Genomic DNA, 27,537 nt, shown 5'->3' on the forward strand with positions numbered 1-27,537 from the left:
TTCACTAGCACTCTGCTGCCCAGATTACTGCAGTACCCTGCTCGTGGGCCGACACTTTGGACAAAGTCTTAAACTTTGTTACAAAAGCCTTAAACAATCTTCTTCAGTACGCCCTACGTCTTTCTATTGCCATCAGTCTGGCAGGTTCCTGTACAAATTACTTACTTTTTTCCATATTGTGGTTCTGTACCCCGTATGAGTGACAGAACACTTTGCAATACTTGTTCAGAAGACGTAGATCCATTCTAATATAGAACAAAATAAGAGGGATATATATACATATGTAGACATCACTCATACTCCATTAAACACGTACAAGGAAAATAAGGGGTTTCATTTACAAGAAAGCACCGCACAGCACAGCGTGGCACCAAAAGTCCTTTGGCTGTGCCACGCTGCAGCACGTTACAAGCACAGGAATGCGTCATATCTACAAGGATATGACAGATCCCTTTGCTCTCCCCTGCGCTAGTGCACAATTTGCTGCCATGCGCAGACGCTGGCACCCTTGCACCATGGTGTAAGAATGCCTGTGTCACGGGAATGATTGGTTATGTGCAGGAAGATGTCCCTTCTTGCACATACACAATCTGAAATTGAGTTTGTCAACTCCTATTAGCATGCATTAGCATGCAAAGAACTTACAAAATGTCATTTTTTAATGATTGTTTATGTGCAGGAAGGAATACCTTCCTGCACATAAACAATCACCAGAGATGATTTCCTCGTTCTATGTGTGCTGCAGAATGGAGGAACACCCGCGTAGCTAGGGGGGGCGAGGGGGGCGGTCCGCCCCAGGCGGCACCATTTTTGAGGCGGCAGCCGTCGCGCGGCACTGGAGGCCCGTTGCGCTGCGGCGGCCTTTAAAATGTATTTGGGATTCTTGGGATTTCACTCTGGAAGGAAGGAACACAGTGTCCCATAAATTATTAAGGCGGCCGTGGCCGCAACGGGCCTCCAGTGCCGCGGCCGCAGTTGTGCTGGTGTAGAGTGCGTCTGACGTCACGTGACGTCCCGTCCGGAGGGAGAGAGAGGAAGTAGGCAAGTGGCAGCGGGGGAATCCGAGGCTGTGTGCTGCACGAGACTCAAGCGAGTCTCTCTCTTAATGGCACAGCCTCCAGACACGATGTGATCATCCGGCGATTAACATGGCGCAAAACAGATACTGCAGGCAGCTGGCGGGCTCAGTCAGCAGGGTGGCCCGCCCGGGGGCCGCCGGGACGAGGGGCCCACACCAGCAGGCGCAGCCTGGAAGAACTGGGCTGCAGCAGAGACAGTCCTCCAAGAACTGTAAAAGTAAGTGAGTGATTTAGTCGACTAAGTCGGAGACAGTAACAGGTGGTTAGCACGTGGTGCAACTGACATCATGCATGCACAAAAATATTGATAAAGATAAAAAGTGGCATTAAATGTATGTGGAAAGTAACCCTGTGGTAATGAGGTAGCGCTTATGCAGTAATTTCATTCTTTTCAAGACGATGACGTAAGCAGAGGAATAGAAGGGGGTTCCCCACAGGGATTTGGATGGTCGGCAGGTTAAGGGGTTAACAACAAAAGATCAGCAATAAGAACCCTGCCGAGTCACAATACGTGACGTAAGCAGCACTGAACGGCACTTACATTATCAATCTTCATTGTATGACACGCCAAGTTTATCCAGCAAGACAAAAGCGTGCACTTAAGTGCCATCAGGTAATTTGGGTCATCTGAAGAACTATTACGTGCTTGAACTTGTTCCAAACACGGATATAGACAAACTAGAATCTTGCATGATTTATTATCAATTAGATTTCAGATGATTGCCACATATTATAAATAAAAGGCAAAAGCAGATCATTTTGTCGCATTTAATAGTTTACTCCAAAATCTGACGTTTCCTGTATACTTTCCTCTTAATACAATAACAATCTATACAAACTAAAATTGGGAGTTGTCGATTAAATAAAAATTAACGATGTAAGAATTTCAGTTGCGCTGTGCAATAGGGATTAAACACTTAGACATACATGTTTAATTAAATGAATCAGAAGCGTAATAGTTGCAACACACTGACAATAACTGAAAAGACACATGTTAAAATTGGGGTGCAACAGAGTAGTGTGAGATTTTCGGTAAAAGCAAAACTGACCAGATTCCAGGTTTGGCTGCCAATATTTTTTCAAACTCAAAAACAGAGCCTGCTGATGAGAGACCAGAGAATTCATGAAATGCTTGTAGATCCAACTTTGTTCGCTATGTTTGCCATACATGTATGTGCATGTAACTTGCATGATCGAGGTAACTATTAGCAGCAATATTGCGTGTCTCTCGGACATCTTTCAAGTGCTCACCGTCCTTTTTCCCCAGCAGCCCTCCCCCCCCCCCCCAAGGGGCGGCAATCTGAGGGATAGCCCCGGGCGCCACAAGCTCTAGCTACGCCCCTGTGGAGGAATGAGTGTGGGGTCTTAGAATGTAGTACTGGGAGAGCTGAGCTTGGCGCCAGTGAGTGTGGAGTGAGTGAGTGTGAAGCATGTACGGCTCCACTTCTGGGAGGGCTCTGTTTAGTGTTGGTGAGTGTGGGGCTCTCCTCTTACACATATGGTACTGGGAGAGCTGAGCTTGGCGCCAGTGAGTGAGTGTGAAGCATGTACAGCTCCACTTCTGGGAGGGCTCTGTTTGGTGTCGGTGAGTGTGGGGCTCTCCTCTTACACCTATGGTACTGGGGAGAGCTCCGCTTACTGTCAGTGAGCGTGAGGTAAAAAGGATGTTGTACTGGCAGGACTCAGTTTGTCGTCGGTGACAATAGGGCACCGAAAGTACCGGGACTCGAGCTCAGTTTGTATTCATCAGTGATAGCCTTAGGGGCTTCAGCAGTGAGAGGCCTCAGTTTGGTGTCAGTCCGTGCCGGCCTCTAAGGCTGTAGAACTGTGAGAGCTGGCTTGGATGCGAGTGAGTTAAGGGCCCCTCGGACTCACGCGCCCTCAGAGCTCAGTCAGGTGTAAGCGAGGGAGAAGGCTCTGACGCTGCAGTGCCCGGATGCCGGTCCCAGGTTGTGCGCACTGGAAGTTACCACTACTTTTGTACGAGGAATAACTTAAACTAACAAACATTCCACCAAAATAGCACCGCACGGGTCTGAGGAACTGAGATTAGATCCGGGAGGAAGTCCAAGGATTGCTCTAGCCTGCTGCTGATAAACTCATTTTCACTTTCATGTTTGTGGCCAGTCGGAACAAAAGCTACTCACGTGCCCCCTTGTGGGAGGATGTCTGTGTGTCTAGTCGATAATCACACTGCATAGTGCCTGGGTGCATTGAACAAGGGGGTGAACCGACACCTTGGAAATTGGGACACAGCACATGTTAGAACAGGCCAGCGGGGCTGTGGTAGAGTCAGTCGCAAGTCTGCCCTACAGTGCCCACTGAGGCGAGAATTGGATTTGGGAACAGCAAAGCTATTCGTTTGTCGGTGGTCTGTAAGGTTGGGGACCATGAGGCTGCCATGATCCAACCCTGAGAGTTCCTACTAAAACATTTGCTTTGGTTTAACACCATTTGGACTGATTGGGAGAGGCCACCCGTTTCATTCACACACATTCAAACAACCCTTAGAAACAAGGGTCCCCGCTAAGCTAACTTACCTGAAGCCATGTGAGGCCAGTTTGACCATTTATGCCTAGGCTGATTTTGGTTCCTTCTGGTCCGTGTGCCAGTTGCCGAGCAAGGACGGCTAAGAAGAGACTCAAATCTGCCAAATGTTGGCCTTAGTTCATTTCCTCCTTGTCATGCAATACATTTTTTTTCGTAAAAGTGGATTGGCCCTGAGTGTCGTTGTAGGGATATGTTGGTCAAGAAATAAAGCTGATGCCTTTTTGCAGTTTTTAAAAACAAACTGCTAATTTTGAGGTGCAGATTTACAAGCCCCTTGCAACACTTTTTTGCCCATTTTACATCACTTTTGTGATGCAGCGGCGGTGTAAACAATGTGCCGTGTTGCGACACATTTACAACATGACGCATCTAGAGAGATGCGTCATGTTATAAAGCCCTGCACCACATTATACCTGCGTCAGATATAATGTATGCAGGGTGGGCGTTCCCATGCAAGAAAGCCTCGCAAAAATGATGCAGTGAAATCTACAGATTTCACTGCGCCACTTGACGCCACTGCGTCAAAACCTTTTGCCTGCATGAAGCAGGCATAAGGAGTGACGCATCACAATATGTCTACACCTTCCTGAGCATTGATGGAGTTGCATCGTGGTTGCGACATGACTCCAGCAATGCGTGACCTTTGCGCCAACGGATGTGTGACGCATCTGTCAATACATGCGCCATTTGTGCGCCACATTCTAAATGCGACACATCCATGGTGGCGCAAGGGTTTTTTGCATGACGTAAGTAAACTGATGCATCTTTGCTATGATGCAGAAATACGGCACTTCCTTGTAAATCTGCCCCTGAATGTTTTTCTACTGGTGTTAAATGTGAAAACCCTAACAAAATTCCTGAACAATTATGTAGCGTTCATTTCATATTTTTTAGAGATTCATGCACAAATCTCAAATAGGTGCATATGTATATTTTTTACAGATGTTTACAGAGGTGTTTTTCAAATGGGTTGTTTTTCTCATCTGAGAAAAAAATGAAAATCCTAAATCATTTATTTAGGATTTTGCTGATATTTTCTCAAATCTCACACTAAAGAAACTTTGTTGTATGCACTCTAAAAACGCGGTGCCTTATAGTAAGCAATTAAAAGCATTCACGAAGCATAATGCTACGTTCAAATAACAGTCCGTGCTGCAAGGGGACACCTCCATCAGAGTGCCACTACAAGCTCCTAGAAGGCGGAAAATCGATTTCAAAAGCACCGCGTTGTGACCGCACCTCAATAATCAAGCATCCATGTCACTGAGGTGTGTACCTTGGCTTCTCCCTCCTATTCTGATCAGCAGAGGCAGGCATCAGCTGGTGTACCTGTGTAACTAGTTTTTCCCTTACCCATGGCGCAGCAATGCTCCCTACTTGTGAGACACTCACAGACAAAACTGATCATAAGTCAACCCGAGTCAACCAGCAACCTCCTGCCATAATCACGAAAGGAGCCTCTAAACCACTGGGTCTGGAGCAGGGTGGTCAGAAACAGAGTGGCCTGTTTGTTGTGGGTAAGCGCTATACCATAGCACAGTTGAAAAGGCGGGATTTCAGCTCTAGAGTCTGCTTACCATTCTCCAGAATCCAGTCACAGGTAGATTAGACCTTTTTACCTGTCATAAAGTGAATTAGGCAATCTTTTCTGATGGAATAAAACAAATTTCAGAAATCCCAATAGCTTCCCCCAAGAACCACTGACCAAAACTAAGTTGAAGGTTTATTACATAACCAAAAATAACTGAAGGTACAAACACCTCAGCAGGAGGTTCAGAAGATAAACAGGCACTAATACAAATATAATCCTACGGAAAAGTCTCAAGCGACTGATGAATAATCCAAGGATCAATTCCAGAATCATCAGACTGAACAGAATTGCTATAACCTGAGTTCTGGTACTCATCGGACTAATAGACATTAATTCAGATTAGTCTGTCCCTACACTATACTAAGTGGCATCCCTACTCAGCTATAGCCCAACCTAACCAAAAAGTTTCAGCTGTGGTGACTTCCCAAAGAAGCTCGCCCACATTCTCTCTTAACTAGAGACTCCTTCTTCGCAGCTAAGCTCCTTGACCATCCAACCGCTCTCTCTAGCTCCTCAGCCCATCTGCTCTGCCTCCACCCTCGGGCCGCTGACCCTAATACAAAACCCCACAATGCGAACGACACGCCTTCAGGTACGCCCCTCTCGAAGGTGTTAACTACAAAATTTTCCAGTATGGCACTGGTCCATTCTTGTGCGTGCAGACGTCCTTGGATCCCAGACTCTTCATCTCTTCTAGTTGCATCTTCGAATTCCTGGTCTACTCCTCCATGTCTGAGTCTAGCATTTCTAACTCTCATACACAATGGGCCCTTCTACTCTACAATCTACTTGGTGATGCACCTGCAAAAGAATATACGCAAATAGGCTCACAGTCTAATAATGTTGCAACATTTTCTAAAAGTCTCTTTCATAAGCATTTCTGCAGTTTAAATGTTTAAACAAGACATTTTCAAATAGGCGTACACCATTTTCTATGAACTAGGCCTCTGCTGGATTTATAGGCCCACCATCGTACATGAGCAGTTCCCTTGTTTCACTAGGCCTCCAATCTTAACAGCAAATGCATTTTCTACTTTAAGCTAGTCATCGATTATAAAAGGCACAGTAATTTCAATAAGCAAATCTAAATGCACCATAATGTTCGTTTAAATGCACTTCTCAATGGTGAAATATACCATTTTAACGCCATCTCTAAGTTATGCAGCAAATGTGAATTTACACTTTGTAACATTGGTTCTGCACATTTTCTGATACCAATTACCCTAGTATTCTATCTCACATTGCATCTAAACATGATTAAAAATCCTCTATATATACGGGTGCTGACTACTTGTACATATGATGCACCCCTACAAAACGCCCTCAAGCTGCGGTATTGACTGTCCTGCAGCCTCTCCATTCGTATCTCTTGCTCTCTCATTGATCTTGCCAATCTAGTGGATTTGTACCACTTGTACAATCTCACTAAACCCCATAATCCAATCACACACGCCACCGCTATGATAAGGAGTTTCAGTACAAACCCAAGGAAACTCTTCCCCAAATTGGCAAACCAGTTTCCAACTTTCCCAAATCCCTTGCCAACCGTTTCCCACGCATTCTCTTGGGTCAAATCCTCAATTTCATAATGGATTGCAGTAATGTTGCTTATATATTTCTCCAGATCCTTAGAGTTGTCTGGTATATAAGTGGAACATTCTTGGACCTTCAAACGTTTACAGACCCCGCCCTCTTTTGCTAGAATGACGTCTAGGGCAAGACGGTTCTGTAAAACCATTGTACTGATCGACAACATCTACCCTCGACCAGCACTAATGACTTAGCCGTATTCATTGACAATTCATCCACTACAGTTGCCAACCGCCGTATCTTTATGTCATTTAAAATGACACCCAACATAGGTATCGCTGCTCCAAACACATCTCCCACAATTGCTCCAGCACTTTCCCCTCGCTTCACCCTCCTTTGAGGCCCTCCCTCTAAGAGTGCAAAATCTTCAGTGTGGTAAATTTTGGGAAAGATAATTGCTAGATAGCAAGTTCCATACCACTTCTCTGGCAGTCTCACATACGCATTCCTCCCGCAAACAAAATACACAGTAGGAATCACCTGCACCACGCTCTTCAAGAAATCCTTGGTGTAATATTCCAATGTGAAGGTGTGTTCACACGTAGTATGACCCACATACACATTTTCATAATACGTCTGTGGTCGGTGAAGACACAACTTCCCTTTCTGCACTTCATCTAGAGCTATCGGACCATAACTCCCTCTTGACTTGTGCTGCTTTTCTTCTTCGGTCCAATCTACCTTGCCTTGCCCTGAATCTCGCAACTTTTTCTGTTTCGTGTACCTATCCTCCACCTGTTCAATGAACCTCTTCTCTATCTCAGATAATGAGCAGGTCAAGTTGTGTCGGTGTGCATACGGGGTGTCTAGCTCTTGTGTGGGAATGAAAAAATATCCTAGTCTGTCCTCTGACTTATAATAGTCCCACTTGTTCAAGTGCTTGTAATTCGGGACTTCAGGTAACACAGCATCATAATTCGAAAAGAAATACTCAAAATGATTTCGCCCATACAGTATACTAATTAGCAAACTACAGGATATTCCATATGTCAATGGAAGGTGATGGTATCTAATGCCCTCATCTACTGAAGCTGGCAATTGCATACACACGTAACAGTCCTTCGCATCCATCGCCTCAATGTATTCATACAACAGCTTTGCATACGCATTCTGCCCAAAATTTCCTTTAGACAAATGCGTATGTAACCTACGACTTTCTGCAGCCAGCAAAGCTTTCTCTCTTCGCTCTCTGTCTTCTTTCTGGCTAGGGGTGCAAAATATGAAACTAAAACTACTATAGCTATAAGGAGTATCACTCCTCCTAAAAGAGTGCCTATTATGCACTTGGCTCTACGATTCGGGTTTCCAGGCGCCATAGGTCTCAGCACAAAGTAGTTCGTTTTCGGAAAGCACCCAAAGTCTCTTTCTTTGTTATTTGAGTCTCTTCAAACCACCTCGGAAAGCGGAAATCCCCGTTTCAGTTCTTCTTTTGCTTCAATAATAGACAGCCCTAACCCTTCTCCGTCCTCTGTGGAAAGGCCCTGAATTTGTTCTTCTTCCACTTGGCTCTAGGTTAAGTTCAACAGCTATTTACAAAGTCTTTCAAAGTTCTTTCAAAGTCTTAATAATCTATGATTATACTTGCTCCGATTGCCTGCAGCACATAGTCTAAAAGTTCCATGCGGAGCACAACTGCATCATAAGATGGTACATCCGGACCAAATGTAGGGAAAATCAATCTATCCAGGAGTAAATCACGTATCTTGCTCAGGAGAGGGGGATTAGGAATTGTGAGTGTCAGTACGCCTTCAATTTCAAGTCCAGGTACCAACAGTATCACTTCCAGCTTAACATTTGGGATCGTACTGGTCACCGCCACTGACCTCACCCTCCCGGACCTCAGTACACCTGGCATTTGTGAAAGGGTAGGTCCACTATGGAGTGGTGTATCTTCGGCAAGGTACTCTCACCCTCCTTGACCTTCTTGGACCCCTCTACTCAGCTCCTTGTTCTCCCTCTTCCGGATCTGATTCTTCGGACACAGGGCAAGATCTCTTTCGGAAGCCAATCTCACATTCATTCACCTCCGTCTCTCGGGCCAATCAGCCTCTGCACTTCTTGCTCTCCTGCTTCTCGTTTGCACACCCTGTTCGTCTCCACTGTCAACCTCCTCTGCACTCAGATCACCTTCTCCGCCACTTCCTCCTTCTGAGGCAGATTCAGTGTCACTGTCGTCGTGGTCGTTTCCTGCCTGATCAGGGGAGTCCCCGACTTCCACCGGCACCCCCACAGCTTGACTTATCCCCTCTGATGAATCCTCTTCTTCGTTATTATTTTCATCTACGAGAGGAGCTGTTCCCTCCAAGGGTGCTGGGACTCGTCGGGTGTGAGAAGCATGGATCCAGTTTGGCAATCCGCCACACTTCACAGCAGTAGTAGTGACTAGAATCACTTGGAAAGGTCCTCTCCAACGCACATCCAGGCAGCTCTTCCGCACGTGCTTCCGCACCAGGACCCAGTCACCAGGGCACAGGTCGTGACAAAGGTCGCTAGAAAGCCGGGATTTCAGCAGCCTGCACCTGAAGAGACACAGAACGGATGACATCAGAAAGTCCACTGCAGTAATCAAGAATCACGTCATCTGTGATATTCAGCAAAGCAGTTGTAGGAATAGATGGCAGTCTCATAGCCCTCCCCATCAGCACTTCATGAGGTGAGAGCCCTGTCCTCCTGTCTGGGGTACTACGCATACTCATTAGTACCATTGGCAATGCATCGGGCCACTTCAGGGATGTGGATGAGCACACTTTTGCCATTCGGGCTTTAAGGGTTCCTATTATTTGCTCCACTATGCCAGAAGCCTCTGGACGGTAGCTACAATGGAGTCTCTGGTCAATGTTCAGGGCAGAGCAGAGCATCTTCACAACTTCGCTATTAAAGTGCTTTCCTCTGTCCGATTCCAAAGAGGTCGGAACCCCGAATCGTGGCACTAGTTCCCTCAACAACAGCTTTGCTACTGTGAGTGTATCGCACCTACGAGTAGGATATGCCTCCACCCACCTTGAGAACACACACACAATCACCAAGACATACCTGAGGCGATTGCACCTCGGCATCTCAATGAAATCTATTTGCATCCTGTAAAAAGGTCCGCCGGACCTTCCAATGTGACTCAATGTAACTGGCGTTCTTTTCCCAACATTTATCTGTTGACACGTTACACATCTCTGACATACTGCTTCCGCAGCCTGTCTAAACTTCGGATTGTACCACGTTTGCTTGCCTGAACACACGCATCATCGCATCCCTTCCCAGATGCTCAGGACCATGTATCTGTCGTGCCATTGCACTTACCAGCTCATTCGGCAACACAGCTCTTCCATCAGCCGAGACCCACATGTCCAAATCTCCTTTGACACAAGCAGCCGATTCCCACACTCTTTTTTCGTAATCAGACGCTTGTCCCTGCATGTCTCTCAACTCTTCCCATATGTCTGCCACCTCAAGCATCATGCTTAGTTCGGTTCTTTCCCTTGGTCCCTCAATGTTTTGTTCAGTAAAGGAGTATTCCTGCTCCGCACAATAGCGTGCGACTTCATCAGCATAACGATTCCCCATTGTCACAAAATCTGTGCCTCTAGTATGGGCGGTGCACTTTACCACTGCTATTTCTGCAGGACCTTGCAAGGCCTCCAGCAATAACCTGATAAATTCGCCATTCCTGATTGGGGAGCCCGATGATGTCATGTAGTCCCTTTGAGACCACAATTGACCGAAGTCATGAACCACCCCAAATCCATACTGGCTGTCAGTGAATATGGTGATCCGAATCCCGTTGGCTGCCAAACAGGCGCGCGTCAACGCAATTATCTCAGCCACTTGCGCGGAGTGTACTACTTCCAGGCAGGCTGCTTCAATTATTCCAGAAATAGTACAGACAGCAAACGCTGCTCTCAACTGACCAGTATTGTCTCTTACACATGAGCCATCCACAAAGTAAATTTCATCGGGGTCTGTCAATGGCACATCAACAATATCCGGTCTAGGTTTGGTGCATAGTTCAGTCACATCAAGACAATCATGGTCTTCCCAATCATCTTCTATATCATTTGGTAATGGCAACAAAGTAGCAGGATTCAAGACAGAGCACCTCCTGAGAGTCACATTCTCCGCAGCAAGTATAACCTGCTCGTAGCGTGTGAGTCTGTTGTTGGTCAAGTGCTGCGTCTTGGTCCTGGTCATCAACAATTCCACAGAATGAGGTACATGCACTGTCAGTGGATATCCCATCACTATACTTTCACATCTTTCAATGCTGACACCTGTTGTGGCAACGGATTTGAGACATCCGGGCAACGCTGCGGCTACTGGATCTAAAGTAGCCGAGAAGTATGCAACTGGTCTACGGACTCCTCCATGATCTTGCACTAAGACTGCCAATGCACACCCCTCCCTCTCGCAGCAGAACAATGCAAATGATTTGGTGTAATCGGGCATTCCCAGAGCTGGAGCGCGACACAGGTCCTCTCGCAGCTCGAGAAAAGCCATCATACAATCTGTGTCCCATGGTACCGGATCACTTACGTCCTTGTGCGTCAGTTTCTGCAATGGCTTCGCCTTCAGGGAAAAGTTAGCAATCCACTGTCGGCAATAGCCAACCATACCTAGGAACATCCTAACATCTCTTTGAGTCGAGGGCACAGTCATCCTCATGATCGTCTCAATCCTGTCAGGCGATACTTTTCTCTTCCCCTTCTCTATTCTGTGACCCAGATACTGCACTTCTTGCAGGCAGTACTGTAACTTGTTGGGGGACACTTTGTGTCCATTCTCTCCCAAATGGTTCAGCAAGGCAATGGTGTCAATCCTGCATGCATCTTCTGTGTCTGACGCAACAAGTAGGTCGTCTATGTACTGCACAAGAACAGAGTTCTGCGGCAGTACCAGACTCTCAAGATTTCTTTTCAGCAACTGATTAAAGATCGATGGGCTCTCTGTATACCCTTGAGGGATACGACACCATGTTAAGATGCGACTCTCTATTTTGAACGCAAAAAGAAATTGGCTGTCCTCGTGCAATGGGATGGAAAAGAAAGCCTGACACAAATCAATCACAGAAAACCATTCAGCTTGGAACGGTATCTGAAACAGTATCACTGATGGATTCGGTACCACTGGACAACATGGGACAACTATGTTGTTAATCTTTCGTAAATCCTGCACAATCCTGAACTTCCCACTTGGCTTCTGCAGCCCCATTATCGGAGAGTTACAGGGACTGCCCATAACCTCCTTTAAAATTCCCTGTCTAATCATGGACTCAATCACAGGTTTTATCCCTGCAACTGTTTCCGGGGTCAACTTGTACTGAGGAGTTCTTGGGAATTCAGTGTTCGGTCTCACTTGGATTCTGACTGGCTCTACTCCTTTGATCAATCCGATTTCCTCCCCTGTAAAGTCCCAAACCTCCGGAGAGACTGAATCTCTCAAATCCCAGGGAAGTTCCTCCACTGTTATAGCAGGGTACAATTCAATGCACACATGCGTGTTTGCAACCTTAAAGTCAGCATCGTCATCATTAGTCTGTAGTTCCACTCCCTTTGGGGTACAATAGATGGTGCAATTGAGTTTACACAAAAGGTCTCTTCCTAACAGGCACACAGGACTGGAATCACACACTACGAACTGGTGTCTATCTCTGAAACTTCCGATCTTCACCGGAACTGGCTCAGTCAGGGGGTTTGTCATTCTTCTGTTTGCTACTCCTACAACTTGTATGGTCTGTCCTGAAAGGGGTAAGTTTGGGACTACCGCAGACCGCACAGTGGAGCGAAAGGCACCAGTGTCAACCAGAAAGGTGGTAGGATGTCCATCTACATCTGCCTCTACAAACGGTCCTCTCTGATCTACCTCCAATACTGCTCCAAGAGTACAGCCCTCCTCCCCAACCACGTACCGTCCGGTCACTGGGTCAAATTGGTAACATTCGTCCCCTTCCACTATGAAAGGCATCTGCTTGTATACCTTGTTCCCCGTGGAAATCTTCGGTGGCTGGGGAACCGGAGCCCTAGGGGCTGACGTCCCCCCTTTCGTCGTCTGGAACTTGGTCACTGTCACCTTCCGTACCGGAGGGGCTTGAACTTCCTCCTCCTCCTCCTCCTGTACCTGATTGTCTGGGTTATGGGGGCACTCGCGCCTCCAATGCCCAACCTCATGACATTGATGACACTTGGTCGTCTTTTTCAGGGTTGCTATATCTATCCTTTGTCTCTGACGTTCCTCGTTGTCCCTCTTCTGTCCCCCTGATTTCCTCCCCAAAGTGCCATTGCCTGACTGACCCTGTCCTCCCGATTGCATCTGTACTAGCATCAGTTTGTCCTTTAACTTCCTTGTCTTCAAGTCTATCTCATCACTGCAGTACCTCGCATACCTCAAGATCTCATCCAGAGGCTTGTTTTGCCAACAGATTAAATGTTGCTGTATCATAAGGCAAATATCAGGCCTTAGTCCCAGAACAAATTTGGATACGAACTGTCCCATGTCCTTTGGGTCCATCACATCTAACCCACTGTACTGCTTAAATATCTGCAATAGCCTCTCGTAATATTCATGCACTGTCTCCTTTGGTTCCTGCCTAGTCCGGTCTATTTTCACCCAATCAATGTCCTGTGGTGGTACCTTGGTCTTTAGCCACGTGATCGCTTGCTCGTACTTTGCCATCACCCTGGGTGATGGTCCATTTGTGGCAGCATCTCGCTCTGGCTCCGCTGTGGGCCATTCAACACTGACTTTGCATGCTATCCACAAATCACCTGGAACCACAATGTCAAACAGCGTGTTCAAATCAATCCACAGCACCTTTGAGATTTTAACGAATGTCTCTACTTGTTTGTACCATTCCACTGGACTCTCACGCAATTTTGGAAATGTGTTCGTAAAGGCAGCCAGGTCTCCCCTACTCCATGGTACATGTACATATCCCCCATGAGCCACCTCCCGCAAGGGATACGCTTCTGTATGCATCAACCCTCCTCCCGGGGGTGTCTCAATAACACTCCGTCTAACGCTCTTTCTTTTTGACCACCTCTCCTCCCATTTCTCCAATGGGGTCCACGTTCGGATTCCCACAATCAGTTCCCTAATGTGAGTTTTCAATCCGATCACCCTCTTTTCGTCTAGATCTTGATCTGAATATTGTAACCGGTGGCCACTCTGCAGTGCTTTTTTTTTTGTCAAGTCTACCGAATACTTATTTGCCAATTCAGATAGTTTCTCATGAGCTGTCCTAGCCCTCCGTGTGACATCCTTCGCCACAAACAATAGCTCATCGGGTTCGTAAAGTTCGATCCTTTCTATTGGCAATGTACCTTCCACTATCTCCTCCACTTCTGTTTTTAATCTCAGCACATCTAACCTTCTTGCTTTTATCGCAGCCTTCAATGTACCTTGACTAGCAGTTCCATTAGAGTCCCTCCCGCCACTGTCCTGACACTCTCGTCTGTTTTCTTCAGGTGTGTTAGGGGGAACCCTTCTATGCTCCCAGCCGTCTCGGACCCACTCCTGTCTATTGTAGCTCGAGGTGTGGTGGAACGCCCCCCTATTCCCCACCCCTTCTCGTTCCCATTCCTGCCGGCTTTCACTAGGCACGCAGTGAGACCCCATCCTATTATCCTGACCCTCAGACCCAAAGACATTCCTCGATCTATCGCTCTGAGTGTCCACGATGGTTTCCCAAGTCCTCAAGTCTGGCCTCAATTCTCTCATCGACCTCGGCCTTGGTCCCCTCAGATCCATTGGTCCCCTCCAACCCATCTGCTCTTCTGAGGAATCTGCCGATGCTGCTAAAGGAGTGCTTCTTTCTACAGGTTTTTGCATCTGTCTCCACCCTTCCATCCCATTACTCCTGTCCTCGCTGGCACACCTCTCCCTCCCCATTTGCAGCGGACTCTCGCCTTGTTTCTGTTCTGGGTTGTACACTGATACTATGGGACCTATGGTAACTGGTACCGTAAGAGCATCTGGCAATTTCTGTGAGTGGATACCCTCTTCCACCCGGACTTTCTGTACTGTGAACCTTCCCACTACTCTCGCCACTGGGGAAGGTGGAGGTGCCTTTTCTCCCTCCGCCTGGCAAAACTTGTCCTATGAGGTACTCAAACCACTCACCGTTTGAACCCCACCAACCCCTTCTGAAACTTCCCAGTCCTTGGCAGATGTTGGCGTGCCCCCCAACTCTGGATTGTATGGAGGTGGTCTTTCTGACAACAGCCTCTCTATCAGGCTATCATCTGTCTCACTGTCCTCATCCTCCGTACTTTTCCTCTGTGCATCGCCTGTATTTTCCAACAGCGGGTACAACCTATCCCCTTCAATGGTCTGTACCCTCCATCTCTTGGCCAAGGCATCCCATCTCGCATCTTGGACCGCCCTAACTGATCGTTTCACTCTTTCTTGTCTCCTATCTCTGTTCCGTTCATGGGCTGCCCTGATCCATGCATTTAGTGCTTCAAACTGTGTTGGTCTGGGCAAAGGTCGCAACGCAGCCATAATCGCTTTCAACTGATACAACACCTCTAGTCTAAACGTTCCATATTTAGGAAACGTCAATTCTTCGTTTCCGTCCGTCATCTTACACCAAGTACCAAGCCACAATATGGTGGGTAACCCAACATTCGTTGCCATATAATAAGCTGGAGTATCCTCGGGTGGAGCCTCCTCCCCTCCCCGAGGTTCTATTCTGTTTTCACCCTTGAAACATTTCCGCAACACTTTAAAACATTTCATGATTAAAATCCACAACGTTTCCTTGTTTACTGTACTCGTTTACTTTCTGATGACAATCCACCAATCTCAGCGCGGCTTCTCGCTAACCGCCCTATCTCAGCGCGGCTCCACGCTAGCCGACCAATCCCAGCGCGGCTCTTTCTGACGTCACTCGCCTCCGTTTCGCAGCAGTTCCCCTCCTCTCTCTGTTCTTCTCGCGGTCTCGCATGCGTCCCAATCATACACTGGAAATGATTACTTCTGACCAAGCAACCACTTCCCTGACTGTACGGCCACAGTCTAACTGTAATTGTCACCAAACTGGCAAATGTCTGTCCGCGAACGACCGGACAATCGCCTGACTGATAGGTTAAAAACTAACGGCAACTTCCGACCAGCATCCGTTACCCACACACTCACACATCCGTTCCCCCTATCACGGTCCTGCGGGCGATCAATGGTACCTCATGAGCCCCTTAACCATGGTCGACAATTACTATGGGTGTTCGATACACCCAGACCACTTAGACTCCCCTTGAGCCCAAGATTTTCACTGGTTGCGCGCGCTCACAACCTGTTCCTCTTTCACACTACAGGCACTCAACTCCGCAAGACAATACAATGTAATGTAATGTAATGTATGTATACTTGTAAAGCGCACTGTTACCTCGTTACGTGGTGTCCTGGCGCTGTATACCGCTGGGGAACCCGTCCTGGCTTTCCCTGTGAGAGGGCACCCCAAGGTGAAGCCAGGCATCCCCGGCGTTGCTGGGGCCGTTGTGGAGATTAAGCAAGCTATTGCCCAGAGTTGCAGAGTGGGACCCATGGTTAGCGTAGGCACCTAAGCGAGAATTATCGAGTCCGCGGACATTGACCCAAGACCCTGCCGCGTCGGGAATTGAACCCTGGTCCCGGGCCGACCTCTGCTTCAGGGTCTGCCGCTTCTAACCAGTGAGCCACACTTCTCCACAACACACAATACAACATAACACCGCAATCTAGCAACGCATGACCCTTTTCATACTCACTCTCCTTAGACCTGCTGCTTTCTGCCGCACTGTCACTCTCCGTCAGTTTCCATGGAACGCCATCCATCTGCAGCTTTCTGGACTCTCTTCATTGGTTCTCTATGGGCCTCGGGGATATCTCAACTTGCTTCTAGATTACCCTCACTCCAGAAGGTAAACCATCCTACACTGCTACCAACTGAAAAGGCGGGATTTCAGCTCTAGAGTCTGCTTACCATTCTCCAGAATCCCGTCACAGGCCGATTAGACCTTTTTACCTGTCATAAAGTGAATTAGGCAATCTTTTCTGATGGAATAAAACAAATTTCAGAAATCCCAATAGCTTCCCCCAAGAACCACTGACCAAAACTAAGTTGAAGGTTTATTACATAACCAAAAATAACTGCAGGTACAAACACCTCAGCAGGAGGTTCAGAAGATAAACAGGCACTAATACAAACATAATCCTACGGAAAAGTCTCAAGCGACTGATGAATAATACAAGGATCAATTCCAGAATCATCATACTGAACAGAATTGCTATAACCTGAGTTCTGGTACTCATCAGACTAATAGACATTAATTCAGATTAGTCTGTCCCTACACTATACTAAGTGGCATCCCTACTCAGCAATAGCCCAACCTAACCAAAAAGTGTCAGCTGTGGTGACTTCCCAAAGAAGCTCGCCCACATTCTCTCTTAACTAGAGACTCCTTCTTCGCAGCTAAGCTCCTTAACCATCCAACCGCTCTCTCTAGCTCCTCAGCCCATCTGCTCTGCCTCCACCCTCGGGGCGCTGACCCTAATACAAAACCCCACAATGCGAACGACACGCCTTCAGGTACGCCCCTCTCGAAGGTGTTAACTACAAAATTTTCCAGTATGGCACTGGTCCATTCTTGTGCGTGCAGACGTCTTTGGATCCCAGACTCTTCATCTCTTCTAGTTGCATCTTCGAATTCCTGGTCTACTCCTCCATGTCTGAGTCTAGCATTTCTAACTCTCATACACAATGGGCCCTTCTACTCTACAATCTACTTGGTGATGCACCTGCAAAAGAATATACGCAAATAGGCTCACAGTCTAATAATGTTGCAACATTTTCTAAAAGCCTCTTTCATAAGCATTTCTGCAGTTTAAATGTTTAAACAAGACATTTTCAAATAGGCCTACACCATTTTCTATGAACTAGGCCTCTGCTGGATTTATAGGCCCACCATCGTACATGAGCAGTTCCCTTGTTTCACTAGGCCTCCAATCTTAACAGCAAATGCATTTTCTACTTTAAGCTAGTCATCGATTATAAAAGGCACAGTAATTTCAATAAGCAAATCTAAATGCAGCATAATGTTCGTTTAAACGCACTTCTCAATGGTGAAATATACCATTTTAACGCCATCTCTAAGTTATACAGCAAATGTGAATTTACACTTTGTAACATTGGTTCTGCACATTTTCTGATACCAATTACCCTAGTATTCTATCTCACATTGCATCTAAACATGATTAAAAATCCTCTATATATAAGGGTGCTGACTACTTGTACATATGATGCACCCCTACAAATTTCACAGTAAATGGCGCTCCCTCACAGTTGTACATGAACTCTCCCATCTGAGGCACCAGTTGATACTGTGCTCTGCGAGTCTTCCGCATAAATCTCCGCATATGTAAAACACTTAAAAGACGAAACACATAAAAGAGGGTGAAATGCAGAGAGAGCTGCCCCTGAAACAGAGAGGCCTTCGGCCATGGCCACTTAGACCCCTCTCCACAATGTTGGACTTCTGAAGGCGAACATTGCCTGCATAGAGTCACTGTGGCCCTATTGTGTTTTTACAGCTTTTGTAGCCCCCGCCTTTGTTACAAGCTGTTGTGTGTCAGAAGTTTGAACCAGTTAGAGCTAAAGACTTCTAGTTTTGGGCCCTGTGGCACATTATACTCTTTGTTTTGTAAGCTGTGGGATAAACAAGATAATGCCTTTGTGACTACTAGCTTCAATTACACCTTCACATTTATTGTAATAATTGCTTTATACTGCAGCTGCTACATACTCTCGAAACTTCACTTATCGATCCACTATCAATGGTAAGACAAGAAAACTAGAGAGATTATTAACGTAACCTTTAAATTCACAGTACCTAGCATTTAAGCTAGGGGAGTGCATTCTGTACCAACTTCCTGACTGGTTCCAGATCTGAGAAAAGTTTTGACTGAAAGGTGGGAAAAAAAGTTGTGGATAATGTAAATCCAGTCCTAAATGTTTAAAACAATCTCAACTTAGATCACATTTTAACATCCACCACGTATGACTTTAACTAGTTTTCATATTTGGTTTTACTTTGAGAAATGTTAGAAATGTAATTCACTCCTTCTTACCACCCAAACTCATCTTTTAAAAACACGAATAACTTTACATTTTCTCCAGAAAAGAAAAAAGTTGTGATTTGTTTGTAATTAATTTAATAATTCCTTGGTGATTAAAAAGCTTGCAATTGCTTGTAAACAGTTTGGAACTACATAACTGTTAACAAAAAAAGAGCTTTTTTGCAAGATTCTTTTCCAAATCTCCACAAAATGCACCCAATGGGAAATACAATTCCAAAATTTGTCCATGTTTCCTGAATTATTCATAAAGCAGGTTTAAAAAAGCCACCACTCTTTGTCTTGATTTATAATCTCAACTTTCCCACTTAACAGAATTTTTGATCATGGGAAACACTTTGGCCCAGATTTAAAAAGATTTGAGGTTAGGTTTGCATTTTTTTTCGTAAACTTAACGCTAAACCTGGGTTGGCAGTTACAAACCCATGCAAATTACAATTTGTATTTCTCCTCGTTTTTTCCTCTTTGCATGTGCGCTTCATTTTGCAGCACACATACAAAGAGGAAATTGCCTTTCAACATCGTTTTTTTTTCTGCAGGAAGCCATGCTTCCTGCGCAGAAACTATGCTGAATACAACACTTTGGCGCAAGGGCACCTGCGTTGGCGCATCACTGCAGTAAGTGTGCCAGCGCAGGGAGGGTGCAGAACTGTGCCATTTCTTTATAGATATGGCACAGTTCTGCTGTCTCCAGTAGACATCTAGCAGCGGCACAACTTTGCTTGCTGCCCTGCGTTGTATCAAAGTTTGTAACTCAGTACCCTGTTTGCCTCTTCCTAAGTAGGTCAGAAAGGGCTGTGGGTTTGCTTATCGCTAGTACATTTAGGAAATTAAAACTGTCACATCTACCGAGTAAAACATTTTCTTTGGCATCGTCTGTGGTGTTATGGTGGGACTAATGCATAATGAGCCCCTAAAACTTCTGTTAGACCTTTGTAAGGCACTGGTTTTAAGGGCAAAGTGTATTCTTATTTACCACAATAGACGCCACCGGTTTTGGGTATGATTGAGTGGGAGAGGGCTTGAAAGTACAGCAGCCACAAAAAACACAAATGGGTGCCTATACCTCTAGCCCTACCTCTGGGCTTTCACACCTTATTGTGTACGCATTTCGTCACCAAAAGTGTGTATCAACTGACTGGCCACTCTACTCATCCAGTAATGGATTTACATAGATGTGAAAAAAGATTTGATCAGTATTGCCTCACACACCCTAGGGTGTCAGGATTTATCATCGGCAATCTAGCGTTCGCCAAAGAATCCTCTAATGGCGAATGAGTCCCTTAATTAGGGCTGTAAGTCAGTCATTAGAAGGAGGTTAAGGGGAAAAAGAAAGAGTCCAATAAAAATCCCTACCTCCTGCCAGTCAAAGCTCACTAATCTTTATTCTTTGGTGGAGGAGAGATGATTAAAAAAAGAGCCCTATTATTGTATTAATATCCACTAGTGGTCAGGTTGCCATGTTTTAACCCTCTGACAGCCCCACGGGGGACAGGACTTTCTTCAGGATCAAGTTGGACCCTATTTGATCCTACAGTTTTTCCCTACATATACTTCACATGCGTTCCAATTCTACGCATCCAATACAAGATTTCAGTTTGGTTGGGAAGAGGCCATGGATACACCGTAGGTGATCTGGCAAGGGAGATCTTTGACAAAAGTGTAACTATAGGACTCCCTGAGGTGAACGATCCCCAAAAGTTGGGGGTTACCTAATAGAACAGAACGACCCAGATTGAACCACATGGCTATCTGGTACTGTATGAGAAGAATTGGAACGCATGTGAAGTGTATGTAGGGTAGTACTTTGGGGTCAAATAAGGTCCAACTCGGTCCTGAGGAAAGCCCTGGACCTGATTGGGGTCGCTAGAGGGCTGAAACATGCCAAGCAACCATCAGTGGATATTAGCGTCATAATAGGGCTGTTACTGTCCCACTTTCTTTTATTTTTAATATCCCTCCTCCACCAAAGAATAAAGATTAGTGAGTTTTGACTGGTAGGAGGTAAGGATTTTTATTGGACTCTTTCCTTTTTCCCCTGGGTCTCCTTCTAATGATCGACTTACAGCCCTAAATAAGGGTCTCGTTCTCCATTAGAGGATTCTTTGTAGAACACGGGATGGCAGATGATGAAGCTTTACACCTGGTGGAGGGAGGGGGCTTATGAGGCCACCCCGATCAATTTCTTTGCACACCAGTGTAAACCCATAATACTGACTGAGTTGAGTGGCCAGTCAGTTGATACACACTTTCAGTGAGGAAACGCCTACACGGTAAGGTGTGAAAACCCAGAAGTAGGGCTAGAGTTAGAAGGCCCGTTTGTTTTATTGTGGTTGTTCAACATTTTTCTTGCCATCTTGGTACTATGAAGCTAATTTGAAAAAACATAAGGGTGTTATGTTTTGCAAACTAATGAATTAATGAAAAAAATAAAAGATTGTTCTAGAACTTCCTTCAAGTGGGAAAAGGAGATGAGGCTGCTGAGGCTGCAACAGTGCCAGTGGCAAACATGCAGTCTTCGTCATTTATTGACGCCTTGTTGAGACTTTTGCCCCTGTTAAACTTGTGATTTTTGCCACGTATGTGCTTAGAAGGAAGAATAGGTTATATTAATGACATTGTTATTTATCATTGCAGTACCTGCAGCGCGAACGGAGCATGGAACTGCGAGCAACATGTCTGCCTAATCGATGAACAGATGATTGATGCGGTCAACAGAGGGAATTATGGGTAAAAATGTCCACCTTACCTCTACCCTCCCCTGAGCCCACAAGCCACACTTGCCTTCCTTTACCTCTACCCCCCCCATAATCCTCAAGTCATATTCGTCTCCCTTATCCCGGTCAACACCTGAGCCCTCATGTCACCCTCACTTCCCTTTACCTCTATGCACCACTGAGCTATCCCATCACCCTCAACTTTCTTTACCTCTAACCCCCTCCTGGGCCCTGAAGTCACCCTTCCCTCCCTTTATCTCTAATACCCAAGAAACCTCAATTCACTCTCATCTCCCTTTGCCTCTACCCACTCCTGAACCCCACTACCTCTACAAAATTCTGATCCCTAAAGTCACCCTCGCCTAGCTTTACCTCTGCCAATCATTTTTTAAATAACATAAAAAGGATGCTATTTAAAAAAATACTTACCTGTGTGGTAAGGTACTGCATGTTAAAGATACAAATACTAAACTTTGTGGTATTTACCTGCATGGTAACAACTGCATGTAAAGGTCCTGCATGGTAAAGGTTCTGCATGGTAAAGACTGGTGCCCCTCAGGCAGGACAAACCCCCTCTTCCTTAAACACTCTCCTGCCTTCACCCTAGCACTCGTAAATACCTTGGGGGCACACTTGGTTGGTTTATGTCCTTAAGTATGTTTGGCAGACACCTTTGCATCTTTGAAAGTTTTCTCCCCCCACCATACCCTATACTTTAGGTCTGGACGTTTGTTTCCTTATCCCTCCACCTGCATTGTTTCTTATTCGACCTGCCGTGCCTCTACCCCATTGTTGATTGTCTCTCTTCAATGCCCCACCCAACACCTCTTCCTTCGTTGCTTGACCTCTCCCACCATAATTAAAGCACCTAAAAGTCACACCAAGGGGGTTTAGGATGCTTCAAGGATGCAGACGGCACTGCGAGCCCTGCTCTGCATGGTCTTTTTGTCACTGTCTTCATGTGGGGCCAACATGTTGTACTACAATTTGGACATGAGATAATTAAATGTTATTTTTGTGAAGGCAGAGAATAATCCAGATACTAAGAAAAAAGATCACTGCCCCTTGCAGTCAGTACTGGCCGAGTTACAGTTTTATTTTTACCAACTTTCAGCCATGCTGCACATGGCTAAAAGGAATTGACAAAGCCAATAACTCTCCTATAGGTGAGACCCATTGACTTTCCCAATGCTTGTTTCTATTTTCATTACCTTTTGAACCTATACCGTTCACTTGCTCTCTCTCTCTCTCTATCTCTCCCTCTCTCTCTCTCTCTCTCTCTCTCACTCTCTCTCTCTCTCTCTCGCTCTCTCTTTCTCTTTCTACTCCAGATTCTATTCCCAAACTAATATGCATGGGCGAGAGCACCCCGAGGGCTATGAGGGTGCGATGTAGGCCTGTCATAAGGAAGCCTAAGAGCCTTGTTTAGAAATTTGTGGAATTGGAGCTCCTCTGTAAATTGGCACGGCTCATGCTTCATTACACAAAGAAGGAGGCGAGGTAATGTAAGCCAAAACCCTTTCACTTCTCTTTGTAACTGTTATGCACAATAAAAAGGATTCAGTTACTAATACTAACATTAGAAGAGACCCCTCTGGTTATAGCAGGGCTCTCACCCACATCAAAATGTGGCATGCCTCATCATCAGACTTCCCACACCCTGGAGCAAAATGAGTCCAAGGTGGGTTACTATCACACTAAGTATCGGAGCAAGTTTTTTTTGTTTTAACTGATAATGTATACTCCACACTAACCAGAGGTTCAGAATAAAGATTAAAACTATCTAAGATTATCTAAACCCTTTGATTTATTAGAGGATAACCTAATCGAATTTAAAAAAACAAAGGGATGAACTGCAGGGAATTAATGGCCCTATCATCTGATTATGGTCAATATGTTTTGGTCATCCTGCTATGCCTCACAGGGTCAGCGACCTACTTCAGGGCCTACATTATCTGGTCAGTTAGCTACAGAAAATATTTCACTAGGGGGTAATGCCACTGTTATCCTACTGTCAACTAACGGACCTAATCGGACTGTCTTTGCACCCAAAATTCTTATTTTATAAAAAGAAAAAACCTAAAAGTGTCAGAAAATTGCTCCTGAACAAAAACAATGCTCTGCAGAGACAAAAGATAAAAAAAACTGTACACAAATTGTTTATTTAGGACAGAGCATGATATACAATGAATACGTACTACACTGATATGCTTGCCACTAAGGTCGAGTGGTGGAAGCAAAACACATATATATCACAAAGAAGACCATTTTTGCGTGCTGGCCATTATTAAAATTAACACATATGGCTCTAACGTGACTGTAGCCACAACCCCACTGAGCAAACTGATTCACACACTGTGACACAAATTTGTGCCAGGGGCAGCTCTAGGCTCATGGCGGCCCTGGGCAGGGAGCGTAGGTAGGGGGCCCTGGTAGAGGGGGTCCGGGCGGGGCGGGGCGGAGTCATCGGAGCTCAGGAAGGTGTTTTAATAAAATGTCCAGAAAAGGCGTTAGATGACCAGTACCTGCGGCTGCTCCTACCCTTCAGAATTTGTCTCAGAGCGATTAAATTTAGGAGGAGGAGGGTATTGTGATACACGATGTGGTCAGCAGTGGGTAGGGAAAAAAAGAAGCCAACCAGGAACCAGGAGGAACGCAGGCGCGGAAGCCAGTGGAGAGGGAGGGGGGGGGTGGGGAGGGTCAGGGTCTTTGGAAGTAGAACAGAGCCGGAGGCCGCCAAATCCCTGCCAGGGGCCACCATGGAAATATGTATCCATCCTCAGAGGATTATTATATTAAGGATATATATTGGCGTGGTGGCCCCTAGGGTTTAGTGGCCCTGTGCAGGTGCACAGCTTGCACATGCCTAAGGCCGCCCCTGTTTGTGCAATGCATGCCAGGGGACCCAGGGGAGCGTTGCTCTGTACTCACACTTTAGAGACATGTCAGGTCTCGAGTTTTCTCATCCATATTTATCAACAGTCATGCAGGATGAACATTCACCCTTTCCAATGCATATCACTGGTTTTATGTGCCATCATGCGAGCCCTATGCCCAAGGTAGCATTTTTACACTAGGTCAACCATTTGTTTTTATCCCATGGCACAGCAAACAAGGGCATACCTTGGCCACTTGGGGCAAACATGGCAAAACAATGGATTAAGGCCCATATCTCTGTCCTGGGGTGAATGTTTAACATTGTTTCGCATTCCACCCATCAATTGGTCTTTTTGCATTTGCCGCCCGAGTGTGACGGGTATGCCCAGACGCGGGTCCTGTGCTCACCATGCAACTGGAGTCAAGCTAGCCTGGCTGATGGGGGGTGATTCCACAAAACCGGTCTCAGGATGCTTGCTTCTGGTCCAGGGTGGACGAGGCCTGGCAGTTCGGACTGGACTGTTCTCAAGGGGAGCAGGATCAAGACTGATTTGCAAATGGCTGGGTCCAAACTGGAATGGCATGGTGAGCAACAAAACAATGAACTTAGGCCCAGATCTCTGTACCGGGTGCAAATGTTTGAAATTTTTCAGCATTCCCTCCATAAATTGTTCTTTTGGCATCTGCTTGTGTTGTGTCTCAGCTACCAGGCAAGTTGCTTCATTAGAGAGAGGAAAATATCTCAGATCTAATGAGCTTGGTTAAGAATCTGAAAAAGTCAGAGACGGGGATTGGGAGGCTATATTATTGGGAATACTGATTTTTCATTCAGAGTTCAGGTGGTGAGGCACATAACAAGTTAAGCAAGTAGGGGTATGACCTAAGTCAAACAGATATAATAAACAAGTGTAAAATAATTTCACAGATAGTGTCTTGGCTAAACTTCTACCCAGTTCGTACTTTCAGTGACCCACCCGTTCTGATGAAAGCTGAATGACTAAGAGTTGAGCTGCATTACAATAGACGTGTTTTCCTTTTTCTCCCTGCAGCTGGCGTGCCGCCAACTACAGTCAATTTTGGGGGATGAGCTTGGACGAGGGAATCCGCTACCGCCTGGGGACGAGTAAACCTCCATCATCCGTCATGAACATGAACGAGTTACATGTGAGTTCCTTTCTGTCATACAGATGGTTTACCTACAGTGCTCGGGTATTGCAGAACAACTTCAATACTGTGCTTACCACAAGGAATTAATAGAGAGATGTTCAGATTAGTGGGTTTCACTAAATCCTCTAAACAATTCTAGAAGGCCCCTGACTGACAGAAGAGCTCTGGTAGGGAACATTGTCAGAGACATATAGTAGGCGGTGGAAACTCTCCCACTGCAGCACATCCTGTCCTTCAAAATAATGAATGTGCTTTTCAACTCAGTGTTCCACCGTTCCATCAGCCCATCAATCTGTGGGTGAAAACTAGTTGTGCGTTATCTTCCTTAGAAAGCACACAAATGTGTTTCAGGCAACTCAGAAAATGGAAATGTTAAGAGACCTCCTTTATAAGGAAGACTACCCAAATAACATAAAAAACACTAACTGTTTCTGATCTTGCAAGATTGCTGTAGTGCTACTCGCGTTGGACTAGAGACAGGTGCACCCTGCCGGGGTATCTGCCTGAGCCTCTTTTGCGTATTCTGAATGATCTCTTCATAGCTCCTCCAAGATTCGTATTGAACCTCTCTCCCCTTGTCCGTGCCCACATTTATCTTCTTTATCTCTGTTCCTCCTAATTACTTCATCTCTCATGCTGAGGGTTTAATCTCTTCACTAAGGAACGGTGTGGGTCTCATACTCACAACTGCTCATATATTCCTACTTACTCCTGATAGAAGGTGAAATGTTAGAGCACAGGAACTCCCTGATCACCTGCTTCACCTTCTTTTGGTGCACTATGTTTGCCACCCTTAGAGGACTCAACGGTGCCTCCGTGGTCCTGGCACGCCAACAGGAATGCTCTCCTCACACCTCCTCACAGCTTTGCATTGTCTCTCCAAGCTCCCTCTCCTGTCACGTGGAATGGTCCAAGAATTCCCCCTTTCTTTCATTCTGGCCAAGTCTGAGATACGATGCTGGAAGGCGCACAAAGACGTCTGTACGATAGGCTGGCCTGGTCCTTATCAATTCATTTCCTCCAGGAAATCCAGCCCGCCACCCTGGGGACGAAACTCTGAGCACATATTGTTACAGGCTCTCCTTCAGCCTCCACCTCTTCCTCCCCTTCCAGGAGACATGACCACAACTTGGGCAGTGTGAGGCAGGGAGCACATTAGGGCAATGGGGCACGGCTAACTCCTTCAGGAATGAACGAGGGAGCTACAGAACTGTCAGCAACTCAGGAGAACAAGACACGACCAAAGATGAACGAGGATGCAATTGTACCTGTAGGCTCTTCTGGAGCAGAGGTTGGCGCTAGAGTCCTGCCTCCTTCTTTATGTGCATACCGTGAGGGGCTGTGCAGAGTCTCAGGTTGGCTCTAACATGTCATCCTCTATCCGAACTGTAAGTGAAGATGTGAGGATTTGTGAGCCCGGGGCATCTAATATATCCCTTAGTGAAGGGCAGGCACCCACACTAAACACTCAGCATGAAAATACAGTAGCTGGGCGGACACGTTTTTAGAGTCCCGTCAGGTTTTTCAGGATTATACAAGGTTGACAGGGTTCTGCCAGTTTATTTAAAAGCTGGCAGCCTCTACACCGGTGCACTGGGTGCCAGGGTCCACCCAGGATGTAACAACATGCTGCCAGTTTCTTCCAGCGAACACAAGAGTGGGAGGATGCTATCAACGTCTTTGTGAATGCATAATACTGGACGGGTCCTGCCAGCTTCTTAGGGAGCGAAAAAGGGTGGCAAGGGCCTGCCGGCTTCCTCACAAGAACACCTGGTACTAGGGTGTTTACAGCTTCTTAAGGAGGGCACACGGGTGCCAGGATGTTACTACCTTCTTCGGGAATGCACAGGGGTGGGGGCGTCCTGCCAGC

At 46.1% G+C, this 27,537-nt stretch overlaps 1 protein-coding gene across 1 annotated transcript in view; it reads left to right on the forward strand.

Moving 5' to 3' along the window:
• Positions 1 to 27,537, forward strand: part of TINAGL1 (tubulointerstitial nephritis antigen like 1) — a 158,499-nt gene that overhangs the window by 85,345 nt on the left and 45,617 nt on the right. Inside the window, exons 4-5 of the mRNA XM_078680640.1 lie at positions 21,544 to 21,636; positions 25,550 to 25,664. Of these exons, the coding sequence (XP_078536766.1) occupies positions 21,544 to 21,636; positions 25,550 to 25,664 (208 nt within the window). The remainder of the gene's footprint in view (positions 1 to 21,543; positions 21,637 to 25,549; positions 25,665 to 27,537) is intronic.

Source organism: Lissotriton helveticus, chromosome 3_1 (genome assembly GCF_964261635.1).
Source record: "Lissotriton helveticus chromosome 3_1, aLisHel1.1, whole genome shotgun sequence".
NCBI classification, from domain to species: Eukaryota; Metazoa; Chordata; class Amphibia; order Caudata; family Salamandridae; genus Lissotriton; species Lissotriton helveticus.